General features: G+C 48.3%; 1 protein-coding gene across 5 annotated transcripts in view; it reads right to left on the bottom strand.

The window, feature by feature from the left end:
* Nucleotides 1-1,508: 1,508 nt before the first annotated feature.
* Inpp5d (inositol polyphosphate-5-phosphatase D) overlaps nt 1,509-24,163 on the bottom strand; it is a 103,859-nt gene continuing 81,204 nt past the window's right edge. For 2 of the 5 annotated variants that reach the window (XM_029479403.1, XM_029479408.1), the window contains exons 15-27: nt 23,836-23,974; nt 22,345-22,453; nt 22,110-22,198; nt 20,487-20,568; nt 16,642-16,731; nt 14,454-14,582; nt 12,992-13,074; nt 11,639-11,726; nt 10,613-10,762; nt 9,503-9,599; nt 7,440-7,715; nt 4,397-4,991; nt 1,509-3,352 (exon numbers count right to left, since the gene is read on the bottom strand). In XM_029479403.1, the coding sequence (XP_029335263.1) occupies nt 3,350-3,352; nt 4,397-4,991; nt 7,440-7,715; nt 9,503-9,599; nt 10,613-10,762; nt 11,639-11,726; nt 12,992-13,074; nt 14,454-14,582; nt 16,642-16,731; nt 20,487-20,568; nt 22,110-22,198; nt 22,345-22,453; nt 23,836-23,974 (1,930 nt within the window). In that variant the 3' untranslated portion in view covers nt 1,509-3,349. The remainder of the gene's footprint in view (nt 3,353-4,396; nt 4,992-7,439; nt 7,716-9,502; nt 9,600-10,612; nt 10,763-11,638; nt 11,727-12,991; nt 13,075-14,453; nt 14,583-16,641; nt 16,732-20,486; nt 20,569-22,109; nt 22,199-22,344; nt 22,454-23,835; nt 23,975-24,163) is intronic. The other 3 variants (XM_021156184.2, XM_021156170.2, XM_021156176.1) reach the window with 3 other exon arrangements.

The following is a 24,163-nucleotide window of genomic DNA, read 5'->3' as shown; positions in this document are numbered from 1 at the left end:
GAGGTCACCAGAAAGCTGTACCAATAGGTGACCAGTCATCTGTGAGCTGACAGAGAAACGATCAGCTCGGAGCCACCACCAACCAGAGAATCAGCAGACATATATTGTTAGTACCCGGACTTCATGTGCCTGTGTGAGTTCCTGTGTGAAGCCGAGCAGTTTTCCCAGAATGGGACCTGGGAGGGGGTAGGTAAATGTGGGGGTGAGACCAGATATTTGCATCATAAAAGGTTTCTCTGTTGGAGTGAAGGCTAAGAATGAGCTAACTGCCTCATAGAAAGCTTCTAGGTTTTTCCATAGCTGGGTCTCCATGGAAATTAGTTTGCAGCAAGAGAGGAGCTATTTTAAGGACAAGTAAAGACAGACCTGGTAGGCTGGGGTTAGGGAAGGTTTCTGCAGGAGAGAGCTTTGCTCAGTGACTCACTTGGCTCCCTCCTATTGGTGGTTTGAAAGCCACAGTAAAGTATCAGAAATGCTGGACAGAGGAAGAGTACAGTGGCTGCCCGTCTAGTTCCACGGGTGGCCTGGCAGGGCAGCAGCCACCGTTTGGACCAGTGGAATAGAGATTAGATGCAGATATAGTCATTCCAGACGCCATATTATGGTAACAGGAAATCTGGGCTTTGGCTGGCTTTGTATAGCCAAGAAGAGAAGGGCAAATTTACCTCTGGAAAGAAAAAATGACTGTCAATGTATAATTTTAGGGTGAAGTGTTATCTTAGGGGTGGGGCAGCTTGAGCAAAGCTTGTTAACTGCCCTGCCTTTTTGTTTATGGAGCTCAGTGAAGAAAACTGAAGTGCTGGGGGGGGGGGCAGTATCTGGCTCTCCATTCCTCTGCCTTAGAAGGGAGAACTGAGTGTTGGAGGGTAGGGGTAGAATGGAATGGCTGGGAAAAGAGACAGCTAACTGGGATGGGTCCCGGGAGATGGTGTCCAGAGTCAAGAGAAATGGCCACATGAGTGTGCATGACTGAGAGCCTAGGGGGACAATGATGAAACATCAGTTGTGGTGTTTCCAGTTTTGGGCATCAGGGGGCCCCAGCTGACCATCCACGCGCAAAGCTAGGCTCGCTCTTAAGACAGCCGTTGGACTGTGGAGGAAGATGAAAACGGAGCTAGATTCTGCTGAGGTGACGAGAGCTCAGAGTGAAGGGACAGGAAGCATACATATGTCCCGCCTTGCTTTAACTTGCAGAAACAATGGGAGACCTAGATATCTTCCTGGAGGAGCTATTTGCCATTCCATGGATGGGCAGCTGCTGGCACCTCACACAGCAAGCCAGCCCATTGTGAAAACGGAGATCCCATGCCACAAAGGCAATAAGGTCTTGGTCCTCAGCCCTGGGGTCGCAGGGAGTATGAGCCGGGGTGGGTTACCAGGACAAGTGAGCTGAGGAACAGCAGGGTGGAGAACGTTTACACTTCCCGTGCCTTCCCTCTAAAATATCAGGGAATCTCCTGTCGTGTCTCTACATTGGTTTACTGTGTCAGAATGCTGGGGCCTGGAGTTGGGGGTGAAGTTCTTTATGGGGACCAAGTAGTGAATCTGCAGGAGAGACATTCACCTAAGTAGAGGAGAGGAGCTGTTCTGCAATAGTCTCAGCCTGGAGTCTACCAGTCCACAAGGACTATCATAGCAGGTAGTGAATGGTTTGCTCAGTACCTCTCAAAGATGCTGCTCCCTGGAAGTCTGCTTAGAGCCTAGGCCTGAGGTCTTTGAGCAAGAGATGCTGAATATCTTAAGGTGGAAGGAATGGTGACGTGGGCCATGGCACTTTGCAGGTGATGCCAAGCTGTAACTATGTTGGTTCTCTGGCTGGAGGCTATTCCCTAACCTTCGAACCCACGTCCCAGGGATGGTTTGTATGAGTCTATTGTCTCTAGAATAATCAGAACTTGTGGGCTGTTGGTCAGCCAATATCAGAGGACACTTGTGAAAGTTGGGAGGCTATAGGACATTTGGGGTCCCACACAGACATATGCGTGAAAGGGGTGGTATCACCCTTGTCCATGTCCATCTTCAGACTGACTTCATGGTGAGGATACCATTTTTTCTGGCCATAAGGAACTCTCAGCTTCGTCTCCCTGCCCCAAAGTGTCTCTGCAGTAGTTACAGCACAGGGAAGAATTGTGGCCCCGGGTATCAGGAAGATACCACACAGTCAGGAGGCCCAGTTAGAAAGGCACAATTTTATTGGTCACCCAGACTGGGAAACACAGGGGATATACCTACTCTCCTGAATAATCTAGGTCTGGTCCTACATTAATCCTGATATACCAAAAAGCAAGACAAGAAAAGATATCACAACCCTAGTCTCCTGGTAACCAAGGACACAGGGTGCACCACAGAGCTTGGGAAGAAGAGGCTGCACTATTTTGAGAGCCTGGGACCAAGGCTCACCTTCCCTGATAGCAGGCTGGAGAGCTCAGCCCTGGGGACTATGGTGGAGATTCCTCCTCAGTACATCAGAAATGTTGCAGGGCAGGGGTGGGGTGGGCTTGGCCCAACTCAGGGTATGGTGATAGCTGCCCACCTCCAGTGGCACAGGGAGTATTTATTGGTCCATAGGTTCAGCAGGGGTCTGACGTGGCTGGCTTAAATTAAGGCCAGATCTCTTCACTGGCGAGTTAGAGCTGATTTCTGACTCTGGCAGACTCGAAACCCCATAAAAACCAAGAGGATCAGGCCTGTGACAGAACCCCAGCAAAAAGCAGCTTGGATCTCTGAAGCTGGACGGGGCCAGGCTCCTTGTGCCACTTAGCCATGCAGACTGTTCAGGTCCCTGCAGTAGAGCCCGGCCGGTTAGCTCTAAGAGACCGCTGGTTTTCTTTAATGCTTTTTTAAAACATCTCAGGACCCACCATTTGGGATTAGTGGGTCTGGGCATAGGGTTCAGACTGACTGGCACCTCAGCTCTGGAGGCCAGCCCGACAAATGTTCATAAAGCACTTAACACAGCACATGGCACCTGACTGTTATTATTATTAATAATATTATTATTTATATCTTCACCCTCGGATGAGCAGCTCCGTTAATTCCTTTCTTTAAAACGGCGACTGGAAGGCGGCCCAGGAATCCAAGTTCTGAGCCCCAGTGCAGCTGTCTGCTGTCTGTATGGCGTGCATTTGCCATCCAGCTTTAGCATCTGCCGCACAGTGTGGCAGCCAGCGGCACACTTCTTGGACCACAGAGAAGTGAGGCCGTTTCCTGAAAAAATACACAGCCTGGGACTTGAAGCTAGGCAAGAAGAGCTAGCAGGAGGTCCTCCAAGAGGCATCCTGAGAGAGGCATCCTGAGAGAGGCGCAGGTCTGCTTTGTGCTGTTCCTCCAGGCTCCGATTACCAGCAGCTCACTGTAAGATGAGAAGAGAAAGGGCTATCAGGGCCTTGCCAGATTTGACCCCTAGTGCTGTAAGTTAGGTCAGGCTAATGTGAAAGGGCCACACTGTCCTAAGTGCCTTATATGTTAATTCATACATATATTACAAACACAGTACCTATGAGATAGATATATGTTGTATATAGTTTCAAAATGAGTGATAACTGTAAAAATGATCACATACAATAACAGTATATGGCATGATCTATTTCTCCCCATAAATCTACGCAATGGCTAGCACTAGTAGTTTCTTTTTGACAGTTTAAGAAGGCATAGAGCTGTGCAGTGGAGACTTGGGATTTAAATCCAACACAGGACTGTGGTACAGTGTTTGCCTAGTGTAAGGCCCCAAGTCTGACCCTCAGTGCTGCAATAAATATGCTAATGGAATGGCCAGCAGTCTAGTTCTAGACTCTGTTCCTTGTGATACTGGAGATTCACCTAAGGGCTTTCTGGAGGCTTCCTGTGCACTCTCCCACTGAGCTATAACCTTAGCTCTCTCACTGTTGCTGTTGTCTGTCTCACCATTTAGCCCAGGCTTGCCTTGAACTTCCAATCCTCTTGCTCTAGATGTACAGAGTGCTGGGATTATAGCTGTGTACTATCATGTCCAGTCTCAACTCTGTGTGTGTGTGTCTATTTAAGTCATTGTTAGTTTTGCTCTACAATAAATCTATTCTATAGGAAAGGGATATTCTGTCTGAGGTCTCTAAAATACCAGGAATGTTTTAAGTGTATACCCTAATTAAGGATGATAAGACTAAAATATAAATGACAGATTCCCTTACTCTACAGGTGTCAACAGCTCCTCTCTGTCGCTCTCAAGAATCACTGCAGATGCCCTGTAGGACGTCAGGAACAGGGACAGATGCCAGGTACAAATCCCAGCTTTAGCCCTTCTTCACAGAGCACATCCCAGGATACACACACACACACACACACTCATGTATGCGCACACACACACATGCATGTGCACACACACATGCATATACACCCATATACATACAGCTCAACATACCTGCATGGCAGTCCTGCCAAGCAGCCCCTCCTCTTGGCGGTGCTTGCCATGGTGGGGGAGTTCTGTGTTGTCACGGTAGTCTCTGCCTTTGGAATGTTGCAGTTGCAGGACAGCAGGACTCTTGACTGGCAGGGGTGGCCGTGGAGCTGGGATGGGCGTTGTCTGCTGGCTCATTTCTGACCTGGAAGGCTTGACAGGCCTCTTGACTGGCACTGGGGCTTGGGAACTGGCTGAGGCCTTGGGCTTCCCTTGGCTCTTGTCCCCACTGGTCATTCTGCCCTCAGCAGAAGAGGAACAGGTAAAGGAGCGGATCCGGGGTGTGGGGCCAAGGACAGGCACAGGGGCCTGTTTGCTTGTCCCCTTGACACTCTCCACCTCTTGGGCTTTGGGGGGCACGATGCTGGGTGATGAGATTCCTGGGTCTGGACAGGGCGGGGGCTCCTTCCGCAGCATCTTGGGAGATTCCTGCTCTTTCCTGGGCACCAGCTTAGGGAAGGAACTCACGGATCCATACAGTGGGTTCTCAAACATCTCGGGCTTCGTCAGCAGCAGGTCCTCCTGTAGCAGAGCTTCCACCTTTCCCAGATCACCAGGTCTGGACCATGGGGAAGAGGAGAGGAGATGGGGAGGAAATATGTTCAGAAGTCAGGACATAGGGAGTAGTTGCTTCATGCCTCTGGGTTTCATTTAGGGGGTGATAAGAATGCTCTGGAACTAACTACAGTAGTGATCATATAACGTGCACCATAGAAATGCCTCCGAATTACTTACTTTCCAGGGGATAATTTTTACATGGATTTTGCCTTGAGAATTTTTCTTTTTAAACACCAGGACTCACTACGTATCCCTGGTTGATATAGAACTGACAGATCCACTGGCCTCACTGTCTGCTGAGTGCTGGGATTCAAGGCATGCAACACGGGGCTGAAGAGTTGGTTCCGTGATTAAGAGTGTTTGCTCTTCTTCTAGAGGAACCAGGTTCGATTCCTGGCATCTACATAGTAACTCACAACTGTATCCAATGATACAGCAATGATACAGTTGTGTTACTGTACAATGATACACAACTGAATCCAATGTCCTCTTCTAGCCTCTGAGGGCACCGTGGTGGAGAGAAGCAAGCAACTCCCCACTACCACCACCACCACCACCATGCGCGTGTGCGTGCATGTGTGTGGTATCTGGCTATTCACTCAGCTATAGAGATGGAGAGGCCAGAGGATGGAGCCAATGAGATAGAAGCTAGAGAGTGTTCAGGGTACACCTGCTATCCTAATGGAGGTTAGGAAAAACAGATTAAACTCACGAGTTTTAGTAAAAAAAAAAAAAAAAAAAAAAAAAAAAAGAGTTTGAGTATAGGCAACAGGAAACCACGCTCTTATCCAGGGGGCAGAGTCAGTTCTTGTGCAGGAGACTATGGATGCCGGCTAAGGCCTGAGCAGGGTCTCCTTTCTCAGCACACAGCCTTGACCTCAGACGGCGGTGGTCCAAGCTTACCAGGATTGAAGTGTTTTCCAGGAGATGGGACTTTTAAATGCTAAGGTTGGGGCAGCCTCGGGGAACCTGGGATGGGTGGCTATTGCCACCTAGTCCTGTAGCGCGCTCCCTGATAGCTGTCTACCCCTATGCTGTCACCTGGGGCTGGAGAGGACATGTTTCCACCAAGCTCCGTTCACCGTGTGAAGCACACAGTGACTTCCACTCTGGGAACCTCTGAGGAGTAGTCCATGAACTTGTGCTTTCTTTGTGGCTGTCTCTAGCTCTGCTTCATGGGGTCTCGAAAGAGTCTGCCTTTGTCAAACAAGTACCTCAGTATCTTCTGGATGGCCACCTTGATCCTCATTTCCGGGGAGAGATGCCAAGGCGATTTCTCCCTTGCTCCTAGGAAGTAGACTTCAATCTGGCTAAGGGACCTGCCCTCCCACCTTTCAGCTAGTTCAGCTAACAGCTAAGGCACAGGACTGTCAGTGCCTCTCCACAGGAATCCCCAGGCAGGCCTGGTATAGGCATTTGACTTAGAGGGTCTGGAGGAGAACCACACTGTGGGTGATGCTCCAGCACGGGTTCCTGATTACTATGAGTTAGCTCTGCTAAGGAACTGAAGTTCTGAAAAGAGAAGAAAAGAAACAGCACTCAGGAAAGAGGCTGAATGTGAGAGCCGGTGTCACCACAAAATGCTCAAGGCAGCTGGGGAGGAGACACATCTGTGTCACTGTTAACTAGGTCTGGATGTCACTTGGACATCTATCATTCTGTAGGAATGGGATTCCCACCTAATGTTTCCCATATCTGCTTAGGGAATTCATCTCTGGGCTGTGTGGTCCTTGTTCCTAAACCTGTTCTGGCCGGCTCCCTCTGTAGGATGACAGCTCCGCCTTCATGTGGGTTCCTAGTCCCTATGTCTGTTTCCAGTGGCCACCATCAGGAGGATCCAGATAGTTATTTACTTATGTTATGTATGTGAGTGCACTGTCATTCTTCTCAGACACACCAGCAGAGGGCATCGGATCCCATGACAGATGGTTGTGAGCCACCATGTGGTTACTGGGAATTGAACTCCAGACCTCCGAAAGAGCAGTCAGTGCTCTCAACCACTGAGTCATCTCTCCAGCCCCCAGTTAGTTATATATGAGAACATGAATGCTTGTTTTTAAGGAAAGTGAGAGATTTGGGGTAGACAATGGTGTCTATTCAGAAATCTCACCTCTTTCCCACTGAGAACTCCAGAGAGGGGAGGATGGCATAGAATGTCATTGGTTTGAGAAATGTCTTTGTGAGTAAATGCAGTTTTTATAAGAAGATGCCTTTCTTGGCAAGTCCCAACCCAGTCCCCTTTAAAATCAAGTTGCACCAACTGTTTTGGACAGGCAGAAGCCAAAGCAGTGGGCAGAACCTCCTACTACAACTCTGCCCTCTTCAGGCCGTCATCCTTGGGAGCCCCCAAGGGATGCTTTTGAGCAGAAACACAGACACAGACACAGACACAGACACAGACACACACACACACACACACACACACACACACAATTCAGAGGACACTCACCTTGCCTCTTGCACCCTGGGGCAGGGACCTCGGTTGGCTGTGGAAGATGAAAACTTCTTTGGCGACAGAGGTGGTTGGGAGGGAGGGGTTGGAGGACCCTCCCCCCTCCCGGGCCCCAGGGAGGAGTCTTTGGGTAGCTGGTCATAACTCCAAGCTGTGAGTTGCTGGTCTGGGGACAGGGTTGATTTCCCGTGCAGGGGCTGTCCAAAAGGCCCCATACCAATGTAGTTTGGATTGATGATCTCATTGAGGCCGGAGACACCACATGCAGGGACCCTGTAGGAAGATGTGAAGGCACACCTGAAGCCTCTTCCCTTCTTGGTTGGCACCAGCCTGAGGAAAATGTTCCTCAGCTTCTCAGCCTCTCAGTACCTCTATTTCTTGGGCACAACAATTCATTTACTCATTCCGGTACGCGTGTAATATGGCAAAGAGAAATAAGAGATCAAGTTGAGACAAGCAGGAGAGTGGAGACCCACCAGGTAGAACATGGCTGGAGAAGGTTGACTCGAGGCTGTCTGCGGATTGAATTTATATGGAGTACAGAAGAGAGAAAAAGAGAGGAGGATGCTCTGTGTGGAGGCAAAGGTCCGTGCTAAGGCCCTGTGGTCAGGGATAGAGACTGCCCTGTTGTGGGGTTCACTGAAGACAAGTCAGCACATGGGGAGAGCAGAATGAGAACCTAGCGGGCCTGGGGCTGTGGGAGAGGTGGTCAAGAGTGCGCTTCCCCAGGCAGACTGGAGAGTCACATGGGACATACTGGTTTGCACATGCCACGGAAGGCATCAGAGCAGCAGGGTGAGTGTGCAGGCACAGAGGGTGAGGCTAGAGATGGTAAGGAGGGCAGCTGTGTTAAAACTGGAGGAGACAGTCCAGAGCCAGGTGAGGCAACCTTCTTAGTCACACACCAAACCTTGTTCCACACTGGGCTCCATCTCAGGAGGACTAACAAGAGCACATCAGGAAACCGGGGTGATTCTGATATCAGGAAACCACATAGACTGGAATGCCCAGGTTACTCTCCAATCCGTCTTTCCTGTTAGTCACTGTGTTGGTTAGTCTTTCTGTGTTTTCTTTTATTTTGTTTCTTGAGACAGGGTTTCATTATGTAGCTCTGACTGTCCTGGAACTCACTGTGTAGAAAACACTGGCTGTGAACTCACAAGATCAGCCCCGTCTCTACGTCCTGAGTTCTGGGAGTAAAGGCATGTCCCACTACACCCCTCTGTGTTGGTTAGTTTGAAATGCCCTCTCGACACAATCTAGGATCACCAGGGAAGAGAGTCTTTATGAAAAATTGACTAGATAAGTTTGGCTTGTGGGTATGTCTATAGGGACTTGTCTTCATTGTTAATTAATGTAGGAAGACTCAGTCCACTGTGGGTGGCACCATTTCCTTGGCTGGGCCTTGAACCGTGAGGAGTGAAGAAAGCTAACTGAGAGCAAGCAAGGGTGCCTGTGTTTATTCTCTCTGCTCTTGACTGTCGATGAGATACTTTAGGTCCCTGCCCTGGCTTCTCCACAACAATAGACTCTCATGTGGGCTTGAGGAAGTCGAATGATCCCTCTTCTCCCCGTGCTACCTTTTAATCAGGGCATTTGACACAGCAACAGAAATAAAACTAGGAAGTCATGGATGCTGACTTTTGACCACTTATGTTCCTGGCCTCCCTGGACACAGGAGAAGCATCTTTTGCCCTGGAATTGTTCAGTCATCTATAGCTCCTTCTTCCTGTACTGCACATCCTTCCACTGGCTGGTGGTAAGTCTGTAGGCCATGGACTATACTATATTTACACTGTGTCTTCCTGAATATAGTAGATGTTCATTAAATAATAGTTGAGCTGAGCCCTTCCTACATGGAAATATTCTCCAAGGCTTTCATCTTCCAGAGATGAGGATTTGAACTCAGGATGTAAAACTGAGGTAGGAGAGTGGCTCCCCTGGGCCATAGCATTTCTTCTCCTCTGACCTTGGCTTTCCTGAGCTCCACTTTACCCTCTCCTGGACTCTGGTTCACACAGCCCAGCTAGCTGTAATAAGTCTTAGCAAGCTTCGTCTACCTGCCAGAAGGCTCCCATTGCCTCGTAGGGTCATGGCTGGTAAGGTTCTTCAAGCATTTCATTCCACTGGACTCATCCCGCTCTGTCTTCACAAAGTCTGGAAGAGAACATTTAGGAAAGAAAACACGTGAGAGCCCAGCCACGGCATGGGTTAGAAATGGCAATGTGGCATCTCTTTGCAGGCCCAAGCTGGACAGTAAATAGTGGCTACTGGGAGAGGTATTTCAAGCAAGATTTTCAGGCTTCAAAGTCCTTATGCTCGGCAACTGTTTAATGATGCCTGCCATGGGTCCAGAAGGAGATGAACAGATACTTATGACCCAGTTGTTATTTCATGAAATACCTTGTTAGCTTAGCCATGGATAAAACAGACATTTCTTGTCAGACTAGAACAAACTTAGAACAGCCATTAGGTTACCCTATAAGAGTACTTCCCATGCAGAAAGAAAACATACTTATCTGTTTATGGGAACCCCTATAAATCAGCTTAAAGGAACCCCGAGCTTTATTTCTGATATGTGGTTGCTAGGTAATGACCCACTATCTGTTCAACCCATTGTCCTGCTAGAGAAAAGAAAGATCTCTCATGGGGCACAGGAGAGTCACATGCACAGAAGCAGCAGCCCTTGGTGCACTAGAGCCCTCCCTGGCATAAGGAGCCCCCGCACCCCATGTTGTGCGTTCCTACACTTGCTATTTTCATGACAGGCAAGCAACCACTATGTCTACCAACTCCTGCTTGGCCCTGGATGAACTTGGCTTAGCCTGAGTTTGCAACATTAAGCCAGACATCTAGCTCCAGTTTCTCCATCAGCCAAGTAGAGTTAACCATACTCGACTCACAGGATGGTTGTGAGAGATAAATGAGGTGACTTGTTTTCTTCTCATTAAAGACATCGTCTCACTATGTCACCCAGACTAGCCTTGAACTCACGATCTTCTTGCCTCAGCCTCCTGAGTGCCAGGATCACCACGCTACCCTAGAGACTTTCTAACCACGCTATATTCTGAAGGCACAGATCATAGATACTCGATAGTTTTGCTGAGAGAAAGGACATGTCCTTAGTGCAGTGGCCTCTGGGAAAGCCAGGAGGGGGCTGGCTGGCCTACCATAGAGCTTCTCCCTCATCTTGCCCTGGGAGGTCTGCAGCTTAATCTCTCCCCTGAAGTGGCCAGTCATCTCCCCATGGTGGGTGAGAGGTGTGTAGATAGGATGCTGAGCCTCCGTGGTCTCCAGACGAAGGGCAATGCAGCCTTCACCTGGGGAAAGGAGAGATAGCATCAACAGGAACATCTTGGCATTAGACGGATATTGAACATGCTCAGAGATATGGCTGTACCACTGGGAGGCAGCTCCTTGAAGCAAGTGGCCGGGCAGGGATTACCAACAAACCCTTTCAATCGATGCCTTAGCAATCTGGGGCAAAATGTCTGAAGCCTCATAGGAAAAAGAACTCTATACAGATCAATGCTGAGGGAAAAAATTAAATCCTAGAAAAATCCATCTAAGAAATGGTATTAAATGTTAATCTGGTTGCTATAGGGAAAGCTTACTTCCCAAGGTTTGAAACAGTACAAGAAATAAACAAAATCAGATAAGCAGGTAAGAGTGTAAGTCAGTCTAAAACCTCTATACAAGGAAAAGTCTGAAAGGAAAAGGAGACAGACTGGAGAGCTGGCCTGGCAGCAGGGACGGGCTAATGTTCTGCACCTGGGTCTGAGGAGCTGGCTGGGGACTAACGAGAGGCACGGTGGCACAGGCAGACTCAGGCTCAAGCCACAGCTCAGCTGACAACTGTGTGACCTAGGGGGAGTCACTTGACCTCTATGAGCCTCAGTTTACCTATTTACTCACTGGGGAACAGAACCTGCCTCTTAAGGCTAAGATTAAATTACATGGTACCTGCAGCTCACTCAGCAAGGCTAAGCAGGAGGTTGCTGGCTGTGGCACCCAGAAGTGACAAGGAGCAGGGATGGTAACCCACTAGGAAAAGTCCCTCTGGGACAGAGGAAGCGGCAGCATCAGGGCACAATGGGTGGTGGCAGACAGGCTTTCTTGAAAGGCTAAGCCACTATCACCCTCACTTCAGAGGCTGAGGCTAAGGTAAGGTAAGGTCCCTGTCCTGGGATGCTTACCGTAAGACTCGTCACTGTCAGAGGATTTAATGCTGATCAGGATATGCTGGTCCAGTAAGTACTCGGGGTCAGAGATAATGGGCTTTAGCTGCAGAGGAGACACCAGATTAGAGTCCACAGGTGAGGGCAGGTCAGGACAGGTAAATGGGGGTCAGCAGTCTTGGTGTTTGCATGCATCAGGAGAGCTGGAGAGAGGCTTAGTGGTTAAGAGCACTGGCTGCTCTTCCAGAGGTCCTGAGTTCAATTCCCAGCAACCACATGGTGGCTCACAACCATCTGTAATGGAATCTAATACCCTCTTCTGGCATGCAGATGTACATGCAGAGAGAGCACTCATACATAAAATAAATAAATACATAGTAAAACGGAACTGAATATGTTCTTTTAAGCAAACTCAGCTCTTCATGCCCAAGAGAGCAGGTGGACCCCATTGCTCAGCCAAGTGAGGGATAGTTTTTTTCCCTGCCCACCCCATCTCCTAAACTGGGTTGAGCTGAGCTTCCAGGTCCCTGGTCCATTGCCTCCATTCTTCCTTCCATTCTTTGCATATCCCAGAGGCCAAAGGAAGGTCCAGCAGCCAGGTCTGAAATGAGACTTGCAGTACCGTCCCTCTCCTCATGCCCCTCCAAGCTCTATGGCTGCATTAGAGAAGACACCATAGGCCTGCTCCCTGTCTGAGTAAATGTGTCTCCTTGTCACAAACCTCCAGTTGGGCTTGAAATATTCTGTGATTTGCTAGAGATGTGACTTGATGAGTGACAGACTCCTGGATGTCAGCACTGCCCTCAACTTCCTGCAGCTAAAAAGTGTTCAGGGAGATCAGGGACATAGCTCAATGGTTGGGTGCTTGCTTAGTGCTTGCAGGAGCCTCGATTCAATCTCAAGTGCTGTGAACACTAAGTAGGTAATAACCAAAGAGGAGTAGGCACAGCAGGGCTGAAAACCACTTAGGAATATTGAGGTCATCTATCCATGATGAAAAGCATACCCTAAGTCCCTTGACTACAGTGTCTAAGCTGGTCTCTATGGCCTTCGTCTGGGATGGCTACAGTCTGGATGAACCTGCTGTAGCTGCACACTAACCTGCACTGCTGCAGCTGCATATTCGCCTGCACGCTGCTGCTGCTCACTAACCTGCAATGCTGCAGCTGCACACCAACCTGCACTGCTGCAGCTATCCACCAACCTGCACTGCTGCCCACTAGCCTGCACTACTGCAGCTGCCCAGTAGCCTGCACTGCTGCAGCTGAACACTCGCCTGCACTGCTGTAGCTGCACACTAGCCTGCAGTGTTGCATACTAACCTGAACTGCTGCAGCCCTCTGCCCCAGGCACATTTTCTTCCTGTATTACCTTGGGAAGAGTCTCTCCAAACCGCACCACCAGCTCTCCTTCACTTCCCTCTTCATTCTCTCCTTCCTGACTCTTGACAAAACCTGTTAGAGAATAAGAAGCTGGGTTTGCAGACCACAGAGTGAGAACCAGGCAGAAAAGTCTCCAAGGGTCGCCTTCCTTGACCATGGAGGACTGTCTTTCCCTTCTCATGTCTCTGAGGCCTCCAAACCACTTAGGAGTCAGGCTTTCTGGGGATTCTGTTTTTGTTTGAAGGATGGTCATTTGCCAACACAGTCTAATTATTTTTAGGAAAAATCAAAGAGATTTCCCCCTCCTTTTTGACTCTTCTTTGCAACATCCCAGGCAACAAAGAAGTCATCACACCGCAGGCAGGAAGACTGGGAAGCATGACAGCTCGTCCCACTTCCCACGCCACTCAAGATAGCAGCCTTTTGAAATTCTAATTTAAGCCTCCTAATATGCTGTTTCCATAGAAATCTATGCAAATGTCTCAATAGTTTATTAAAAACACCCGCACAAAGCCCCTCATTCCCGTTGGAACTGTTGACCCTGGCTGCTGAGCTGGGGCTTCAGGATGTTGTGGTGAAGGTGGCATAGTCCCAGGAAGGTTGGGGATGCATTGAAGGAAGGTGCAGAAAGGTGGGAGGGGGTAGAAGGCTGGTAGCTCTCCTGGGCTCTACAAGCAGACAGTCTGTGCCTCTGTTTGCAAGGTTGGTTCCTATCCTTCCCCCATCACTCTTCGAACCATCTCAGGAAGACTTAGAAAGCATATAGTTCTCTTGCATAGGAGTCTCAGACAGTATGTCTGGAGGTGTTCTATAGAAAGGATCCTTCATAAGCATGGTGGGTGCTCAACGTTGCCACCTGAAATGGACTGTCTATCTTTACCTTGCTCCCAGTCACAGTGAGCCCCACAACGCAAGAGCCACAATATGGAAAGGGCAAGGGGAGGGCCAGGGCAACAGCAAGCAGGCAGTAGCAGCTATTTAGGCCCTGTTAGATCTTCAGCATTCTGGAGCTTTGCCCAGGGCTTTCACTGAGCAAGAACCCAGCTTGGTGGAAACTCAAACCCAGCTTGATGGAAACTCAAACCCAGTTTGGTGGAAACTCAAATGGGTTCTGCCTAGAGAATGTTGATGGACAAGTCAGGGACAGGGGGGACAGAGGGGACAGAGGGACACCAGTGGCTGCCTCTATCTCTAGGGCTGAGGCAGTAGAAGAACAAACCACAGGGGTGGGGAAAGGGCCACATAACCACTGGGTAGCCCCATAGGTACCCCACCTTTGCTGAACCCACTGAGGTCCATCCATGGATTCTTGAGAGAGAGAGAGAGAGAGAGAGAGAGAGAGAGAGAGAGAGAGAGAGAGAGAGAGGATTTCCTAATGGTTCTTCCAGTTATCAATGGAAAGGTACTTATGTGAAAGAACCTCCCCAAAGGGTAGTTCACAAGGCACTTACTCTCTAAGCAGCTTGAGTGGAACTCCAAGTAGAACTTAGTCTGGGACTTGGTCTTCAGTGTGGCGTAGCATGCAAGAAACTCGATCTGCCCTTGGCTGTCTACAGTGCCAGGACCTGGAGCATGGGAGACTAGGATTTATTTGTATACTGTACCTGAACTGAAGATGGAGGTTCCAGCTTCTTTCTGGGGTTTTCCTCTCTGTGCACCCTCTCTGCCAGGCTCCCTCTGAGGGCCCACAGATGGGAAATGTCCAGGTTGGAAGGAGATATTTGTCTTAAAGGTAAGTTTCCTGACCCAAGCTCAGCATCTCTGTTGATGGCCACAGATTCTCTGGTCTGTCACAAGCTGGTCATGTAGGGTGCAGGTCAGGAAGAATAAAGACAGCAAGGACCCAAGATATGGCTACAATCCCAGCTTTGCCAACAATCTGTATGGCCTCAGGCAACCTCTCAACCTCACTCTAGTCTCCCAACTAATTAATTCTCTCCCTCCCTTCCCACCCCCATCTGTCTCTCTGTCTCTGCTATCTGTCTGTCTTTCCCTTCCTCCTTCCTCCTCCCTCTGTCCCGCTCTCCTTTTTGCTATATAGAACAGGTGTGTCTAGAATTCACTATGTAGCCAAGGCTGGCCTCAAACTTGGGATCCTCCTGCATCAAGTTCTTAAGCTCAACTGCTAGGGTTAAAGGCATGCACTAATACAACCACATTTCCCCACAAGTTCTGGCAGAGTTTTAGAGGCTCAACACCCAAATCTGCTGTTTTGAGTCCACAGCTAGGGAGACCTGCTCTTACTTCCTCAGACACAGTTATAACCAGTCTCTACTCTGGAATCTGGGACTTACTGGCCTTCAGCTATCATGGTTATAACTATGCTAATTTACACGACATTTGTTTTATTTACACATTATTTTTTATCATTGTTTTTGTTTTGTAGGACAGAGTGTTATATGTATCCCGAACTGGTCTCAAACTCTATGTAGTTTAGTCAGACTCAAACTGAATTTCTGAGCCTGCTGCCTCTGCCTCCTAAGTGCTAGGACCACCACCTAAGTGTACCACCACACTGATCTTGAACTGGTTTTAAGCAAGTGTTCTGTCTTTTCATATAAATTCTAAGCCATTTGACAGCAACCTCCACCATGCCTGTTAGTCTTCTTTCTCTCCTTCTAAACCCCACATCACCTTGGTCAGACTCTGCTTAGACAAATGTTCCAGCAAAACTCCACACTGGTGACCAATATTTTCAAGCACCTGCTGTGTGCTGAATCCCAGCAGAAGGAAACCAAGTCTGACAAAGAGGGAGGTAATAGAGGCTACTCTTCCAATGCTGAAGAACTCAGAGAAAGGAGGGGATGAGTACGAGCAGGAAGGGGTGGAGCCTAAAGGCTATAAAGGTGGCCAGATGTAAGAAGGAGACGGGACAGGTGTGAAGACTTGGGTGGAGAAGGGAGGTCACATCAGATCCACAGATGTTTGATCCAATGGTAGGAAAGACAGAGGTCTAGCTTCGTCTACATCCCTCAGCACAGAGGCCACAGAGTGAGACAGCTGTTCTCTGTCTGTATTTGGGTTCCCCACACCCAGCATCCCTAAATCAGTTATCTGCTGCACAGAAGTGGGTAGAGGAGATGACAGCATGGCTTCCTGGTCACCTAAGATAGGACTAGATGGACTTGTTAACAGGCACACCCGCCATTGCTGCAGAAAGGGTAGCTCAGCAACCAGGGCTGGGCTGGGCTGGGCAATTTGCAACCATACCTGTGGCTCAAAGCATGAGTTTATTCCAGTTTCCCTCCTCTCCTTCATCCACATCCCACCGACATAGCTTTCACCATCTCAACCTACTATGCACCCACACTAACACTGGACTAATATTTTCTTTAATTAGAGTCCGTTTTTAAACTTAGATGGAATTAAATAAATTGGACCACAATTGGAAGAAACTTGAAGCACTTGCTTATCCAGAAGAAACTTACTTAAAACACTATATATATATGGTTTTCTGATCTAAGATTGTGATGTGGCCTGAACATGAAGAGATCAGGTAGGGCAGACCATGGGCCTTGGGAAGGAAAGGATAGGCCTACATCTAACACAGACAATTGGTAGCTGCAACCAGATGATAAATGCCCTAGGCCCCTTGTCTTTGAGGAAAACCAAGAAAAGCTGACACTGCCCATTGCTTACCATTCTTGGAGACAAATTGAGATGTAACTCCTGCTTCAAACGTGGCAAAGACAGGGCTGTGGTCACTCGTCATGATGTCACTGGTACTGCCTGCAAGGGAGAGAAGGCATTTCTAAGCAGGGATAGAGGAGACCTTTTGACCAAGGTGTGGATGACAAACTCACAGTAGGGACAAGCTGAGACCTAGTCTGGGGACCCTGAGTCCAAGAAGCAAAGGTGCCTGAACTTGCCTCCTGGGCATCGCCATCACCCTTGCTGACAGCCAGCCAACCCCAGATCTGATCAAATACTTCAGTGTGTCCAGCTGACACCAAAGAGAAGAAATGAGCTGTCTGAATTCAGTGCAGCCAAAGGATCATGAGCAAAGGACTCAGTGGTTTGTTGTTTTAGATTTGTTTATTTATTTTTATGCATATGAGTACACTGTAGTTGTCTTCAAACACAACAGAAGAGGGCATCAGATCCCATTACAGATGGTTGTGAGCCACCATGTGATGTGATTGCTGGGAATTGAACTCAGGACCTCTGGAAGAGTAGTCAGTGTTCTTAACCTCTGAGCCATTTCTCCAGCCCAGGACTCAGTGTTTTAAGAACTGGGATTTAGGGCATTTGCTATGCAGCGATAGATAGTTGATATACCCCATTATGAACCAGTTGGAAGAAAACCCAGGGCCCCCTTTCTTGCATTCTAGATATGAATTCTTTTTTCTTTCCCCAACTTCTTGGCTTCCTCTATGGCCAATTCCTTAAACCCTCTACTGCGTCCTCTGGCTCTCAAAAGAATATTAGCAAAATACATACATCTTCAGCCTTCCTGTGGAAGATGGCACAGCCTTACATATAAGGTTGGTTTTCCTTTTTGCCTCTCACATGCTGGGAATGCTCGTGATGTTTACTCTCCCCAATCTTAGTTGCCACTTCCTGATCCATCGCATTCCCCTTTCTTAAAACCTGTGCTATGGAGCAGTTCTGAAGGCCAAGGCTGGTGTCCAAAGAGACAGTGGCAATTCTATGAGCCTCTATTTATCACTTGGCCCTCGGCAGAGGTCGCTGACTGATGGACATAGTTGGCAGGATCTTCTGAGTCAGAAATCGAGAGGGCCCTCAGGGCTGCAGGATTTGGGGAGTAGGTATCCATATGACTGACTCTGTGTAGTGCTAGAAAGAGGGTCACAGGGCTGGAGAGATCATGTGTTGGTGGGGGCAGACAAGCAGGAAACACTGAGGAAGGAGTCCTGGTAAAGGATGGGAGATGGACCATCTTTCTGGTGTTTTTGTTTGGTTGGTTTGGGAAGTACTAGGGATGGAAGCCAGGACCTTATGCATGGCAGGAAAATTCTCTACCCCTGAGCAATACATAGCTCCTGTCCCACTTTCAGGTTTTGAAGGCAGAAGAGTGCCTTGGCCAAGGCTGTGAGTGTAAGAGATGCTTCTGTGTCACACATCTACAGGTACTATATGAAGTTTATCTAGTGAGGCCACTTCTGGGAGACAGAGCTCAAGAGCAGGGGGAGGGGGTTGTAATGCATGTGATAAAGTATCCCAGGGCAACAGCAGACACATACAGATGAAGGGGACAGAAACCACCTTCATCGGTGGGATCGGAGTTAAATGGGCTCCAGAGAGGATGGGGACCATAAGGTGGATGCTAGTCAGTGGCCAAATCCCCCCAACCGGTTTCCCTACTCTCAGGGATGGGTAGGCAGGAGGGCTGAGCTGGACAGCATGGGTCATGAGCTGCCTATCAGAGTTCTCTGGCTTATGACTTGCCCATCTGTGGTTTGTGGTGGGATGAGGGTTGAGTGCCATGGCCTGGACATTTGTGTGTGTGTGTTTTAAGATTTCCTTTTGTCTTTTAAAGTATGTGTGTGTGTATGTGTGCATGTGCGTGTGCATGTGCATGTGTATAGATGCTCCTCATGGCTAGAAGAGGCAGTTGGATCCTCTGGAGCTGAAGTTCCAGGTTGTGGACCACTCAGTGAGTGTCCTGGGAACCAACCTGAGGTCCTCTGGGAGATCAGCAAGTGCTCTTAACTGCTGAGCCATATCTCCAGCCCCACAATGAAATATTCTTAGGCCTCTCCAAATCTGCATGGGCATACTTAATGATATGCATTAGGCTGAACCATGTGAATACCTGGTAGTTGCTTGTTTTATACCTGGTAAAATATCACTTTTATATGGCTCAAACTCAGTCTGGTTCTCTTAAAAAGAATAGTACCAGAAGGTCCTATTGATATTAGGGAGTTATATTCAACACCCTTATCCATCTGTGAACCCTGCCAGCAACAGTAACAACTGACCTAACAAGTTGGTGGAATGGAGGCCCAAATATGGGAGTAACCAGCTACTTTCTGATTGGATCCAAAGCCCACCTCACGAGATAGAACTCATGTCGGATACTATTAACTGGGCCACAAACTCGTCACTAGCTGTGCCACAGGCTCTAGGGGAGAACCTATTACTATTGTTTTGGTAAGTTAATATAGTAGTGTATTGTCCTTTAAGTTATTGTCTTTATACTCATAGATTAGTACATCTCTTAGCCTTCATCAGAGAGAAGCTCATTTTTGCAGTAAATGGAGATTAACACAGAGACCCACTAGTCAACACACAGAGAAGAAGATTATAGATTGCTCAGGTCTAAATGGGCCATATATATCATACCCTCTTCCCCCAAAGCTCAAGGATCATTACAGAAGAAGCAGTAGAAAGATTGTAAGAGCCAGAGGTAGTAGATATATGCAGTGACACATTTGTTGAAGAGCAGAGCAAACCAAAACAGCTACGACTGCAAGTACAAGAGCTGCCCAAGATCAAGCTAGCCCAAATCTCAGCACTGGTGGGAGAGGGGCTCATGAAGTCCCACCCCTAGCTAAGGAGCTCCTGCTATTGATGGCGCCTAGGCAAAGGACAGGGTTTTCTTCAGGGACTTGGTTCCTAAAAGGTTATCCATGTTCCAGTAGATGCTGCTGTACCCACATACAGACAGCACTAAGTGAACTGAGTTGGGGAGAGAGAGAGAGAGAGAGAGAGAGAGAGAGAGAGAGAGAGAGAGAGAGAGAGAGAGAGAGAGAGAGAGAGAGAGAGAGGAGAGAGAGAGAAAAGCTATATGAAGTTGGGGGGGGGTGGAGTGCTGGGAAGGGTAGGAGAGTAACTGGAGGACAGGAAGTGGGGGGAATGGATTTGATCAGAGTACATACAACTTATGAAATTCTCAATTACAAGAAAAAAGGGAAAAGCTGCAGTTAAATGTTATAAGACTGGACAGTGGTGGTGCACACCTTTAATCCCAGACCTAGGGAGGCAGAGGCAAGCCTGAATTTGAGGCCAGTGTGGTCTACAGAGAGAGTTCCAGGACAGCCAGGGCTACACAGAGAAACCCTGCCTTAAAAAACAAAAACAAGGGCTGGAGAGATGGCTCAGTGGTTAAGAGCACTGACTGCTCTTCCAGAGGGCCTTAGTTCAATTCCCAGTAACCACATGGTGGCTCACAACCATTTGTCATGGGATCCGATGCCCTCTTCTGTAGGGTGTGTCTGAAGATAGCTACAGTGTACTCAAATATATACATATGTATATATGTATGTATAAATAATATATAAATACTATGTAAATATAAATAATAAATATATCTTTAAAAAGAAAAAGAAAACAACAAAAGTCCTTTCTAGTTAAAGTGTCTCTCTGAGTGGGATTTATTACACTGCAGCCCAAGGGGGATAGAGATGCACAAACTCTTTCAGGACACTCGCTCATCTTAGGAGAAGCAGACTGAAGCCCCTTGGCTTGCTACTGTCCTCAGAACCCAAAACCTAGCCTGCACCCCACTGTGTTCCACTCACCATAGGACTGACAGACCACATGCACCAGCGGGTAAGACTTCCAGAGGACTCGGTCGCACCAGGACGGCAAGTTGTACTTCATCTGCAACGTAACATGACAGTTTTATAGCACATGTGCTGCTTTCGCTGTTATTATTAAAAACAAAACCACCCTATAATGAGGACATCGGCCATCAAGTTCAGCTGTCATTGGTTCTTTAGGGAATTTACCCTCAGATAGCGCTAAACTATTTAAAAAATGTGTGAGTGAGTTGCCTGCATATATGCATGTGGAACACATGTGTGCAGTGCCCACAAAAGTCAGAAGAGAGTGTTAGACCTCTGGAGTTGGGGTTACAGTTGGTTGTGATCAGTCATGTTGATGCTGGGAACTGAACCCAGGTCCTCCGCAAGAGTATTTTATTGCATCTTTCCCCAAACATTGTTCCTTTCAACATGAGTGGCCTTATTAATATATTAACAGTCGTTCTGTAACCAGTTTACTTTGGCCTGTGGCTTTATCAATGGAGAACTACAATGTTTTGAAATTCTAAGTCCTGAAGCAAAGAAATCAGTTTTGCTGGTGGTGTTTTGGAGTCTAGCCATGTAGTCCAGGCTGGCCTTGAACCTATGATCTTAAGTCTCCCAGGTATTGGGATTACAAGTATGCACCACCACACTCAGATGCATGAGAACCTGTTTAGTTTCAGCTAACAGAATTGTGTGTGTGTGTGTGTGTGTGTGTGTGTGTGTGTGTATCTTTGTTTTTTTCTTTTAAAAGGATTTTAGAGAGGGCTCAGTACTTAAAATCTCTGGTTGCTCTTGCAGGCGGCTCCAGGTTTGGTTCCCAGTACCTCCATGGCAGTTCACAACCATCCATGATTCCTGTTTCTGAGGATCTGACACCCCCTTTCAGCTTCTGTGGGCACCAGATCCTCATGTAGGCAAAACCACTAATACACATAAAATTATTCTTACTAGTAACCAGGCATAGTAGTGCATGCCTTTAATGCCAGCACTAAGAAGGCAGAGGCAAATGGATCTCTGTGAGTTTGAGGCCAGCCTGGTCTACATAGTAAGTTCCAGGACAGCCAGGGTTACATAGTGAGACCCTGTTTCAAACAAAACAAAACAAAACAAAACAAAACGAAACAATGCTTTAAAATTCTCTCAGCATCTTAGAATAGGGTCATTGTTAATTCAGCTTTTTGGTTTTTGTTTTTAATGTACAAGTTGGTGGCAGCTTTGTACCAAGATATAAGTCAGCATATGAAAGTTTTCTTTTGGGGGGTGGAAGGACAAAGTCTCGTGCAGCTCAGACTGGCCTCAAACTCATTGTAGTCAAGGATGACCTTGAACCCCTGATCTTCTTGCTTCCTACTTCTAGTTCCTGAGTATTGGGATCAAAGATAGATGGTGCCATGCTGGACTTGATGCTGAGATGGAACCCAGGGCTTTGTGCACACTAAGCAAACACTCTATGACTGAGTTACATCCCGGGCCCCTGTATGTGCATTCTGACTTTTGTTTTTGTTGTTGTCTGGTGAGGTAGGATACTTCCCACTTTCTAGGAACCACCATGGAATAGTGAGTTGGGTAAAAGAGGTGTGACAGGGCAGGAGAGTGGCTTCTGGGAGGACTCACCCCTGTTGCTTTCTGCTTCGTGTATGCATACTTGTCCCGGGTCAGTCTTTCAAATCGATAGGTAGGGGCGAAGGTGATCTCTTCCTCCTCTGAAACAGAGGCATGGCCATCAGTTTGGCTTCCCTAGTACCTCCAGCTTCCCTCCTCTGCAGACACAGCCCTTTCCTTGGTCAGGATGTTCAGGTAGAGAGAAGATGGAAGGAAAAGATGCAAAGGAGAGACAGTGTGCCCTCACCAAAGTGCAGGAAGACCTTCTGGTCCTTCCTCTCCAGGAGCAGTTGGTCATGGGCCAGAAGATCTGAATACTGCTGTTGCTTGATCTTCTGGATGATGGCCTCAGCCTCCTGGAACGGGGACATGCCAGGTTAGATCGTGTTCTTCACCACACTTCCCAATGACCACATCAGTCTGGGATGCTGATTCCTGACTCACAATCACTTTATAAGGATAAGGAAAGCCTAGAAGGGCTGTACCATCATCATAATTAGCTACAGACTAGCCCAAATTTGCATGTAGATCTGTTGTTTTTATACACCAGCTTTTAAACACCATTGTTAGCAATACTTCATGAGACAGGTAGTATTTCTCCATTACTTTCTCTGGCTCTTTCTGTGGGAACAAAGACATCTAGTGGTAAGTCCACTAGTGGTGGTGGGGAATCCCTGGCTCTGAGGCTTCTGAGCATCACCCTCTTGGCAACCACTCAGCCTAATTGCAAGAATTGGTGCCACACTGCAGAACTGGGGAATTCACTGGCCTTGGGCTCCAGCAGTTCTCTCTTCTGTCTACTTCTCTGTGGCTTTGAGCCAGGCTCTGGGCTCCTGCCCTGGTGAGTGTGGAGCTGTGGCAGGCCTTCCTCAGGAGGCTTAGGATGGGAACTCTTCTCATGCTCCTACCTGCCTGCTCATTCCCAGGGAGGAAAGATGTCACATGGGGGTCCCTAGTGAGGAAGGCATGGTGAGCTGGCTGCAGAGCTGTGATGGTGGCTGGAAGCCCAAAGGGGACCGAGGGACATGGGTCATATGGAGAGATGCTTGGGATAAAGGGACAACTGAGGTCCAACCTCAGCTATGAGTGACGTGCAATCTCCTCTCAGCCGCTTCCCTAGCCTCTCTGTGTGCTTGGCTATAAAACAGGGTCAGCTCTTGCTTTGTTTCCTTTGTCCCTCCCAGGACTTGAGTGTGGGAATACATTAAAGTCCCTGCGTGGGAGGGAAGCAGGCTGCTAACTCTGATTTCTAGACAGAAGGGCACTCACTGTTCCACCCCACGCTGTCTCCTGCTTCAACTTTTATGAGCATGCAAAACAACTGTGTGGGTTCTAGACTCATCCTGTGGTCACATCTGTTGGTCCCTTTCCTGTAGGCAGGCAAGCAATGCCTTGGATCCACCAGTGACCTCATGGTTTGCTGAGATAAGTGAGCTGGCCCCCTAAGATGCCTGTGCTTCCTGACCAAGCCCAGCTGCTGCTGGCTGGCTGGATGACTGGAAAGACAGTGACAGTGACAAGGGGCAGCCATAGAAGTCCTGGGGCAAAGGAGGCACAAGCAGAAGGGAACTATGAAGAAAGGCAGAGGCTCCATGGCAGGAGCTGTATTGAGATCCTGCGAAGAGCTGCTGCCTTAGCCTGGTTCTGAGTGTTCACAGGTCTCTTTGATTTTCTGTCCACAGCTGACTCCTGAGAGCCTCTGTCCCCTATGGCTCGACCCAAGGTGGAGCCTCCTTACCCAAGTGGGCAGCTCCACACGGTAGTTGAGATCCCCAAGCCAGAAGAGGTGGGTGAAGCGGTGGGTGATGTTAAATGGGCTTAGCTTCTTGTCTCCCAGGGCCAGGAACCGCAGGATGTTCATATAGTTTTGATTTCTCCTAATTCAAGAAAACAAGGGCCATCTAGCACATCTAGCATGGGTACTGTCCTTGATCTGACAGTAGGAAGTCAGAGGCAACAGGTGGGAAACAGAGACTTAGACTCAAGCTCTGTCCCAGTGGTCACCTGAGTGTGCCTGGGAAACCCAACTGGAAACACAGAGTCTAGATTCCATGCAGGAATCTACC

The sequence above is a fragment of the Mus caroli genome, chromosome 1 (genome assembly GCF_900094665.2).
Source record: "Mus caroli chromosome 1, CAROLI_EIJ_v1.1, whole genome shotgun sequence".
In the NCBI taxonomy this organism is placed as follows: domain Eukaryota; kingdom Metazoa; phylum Chordata; class Mammalia; order Rodentia; family Muridae; genus Mus; species Mus caroli.
This window is presented reverse-complemented; position numbering and strand designations above follow the sequence as displayed.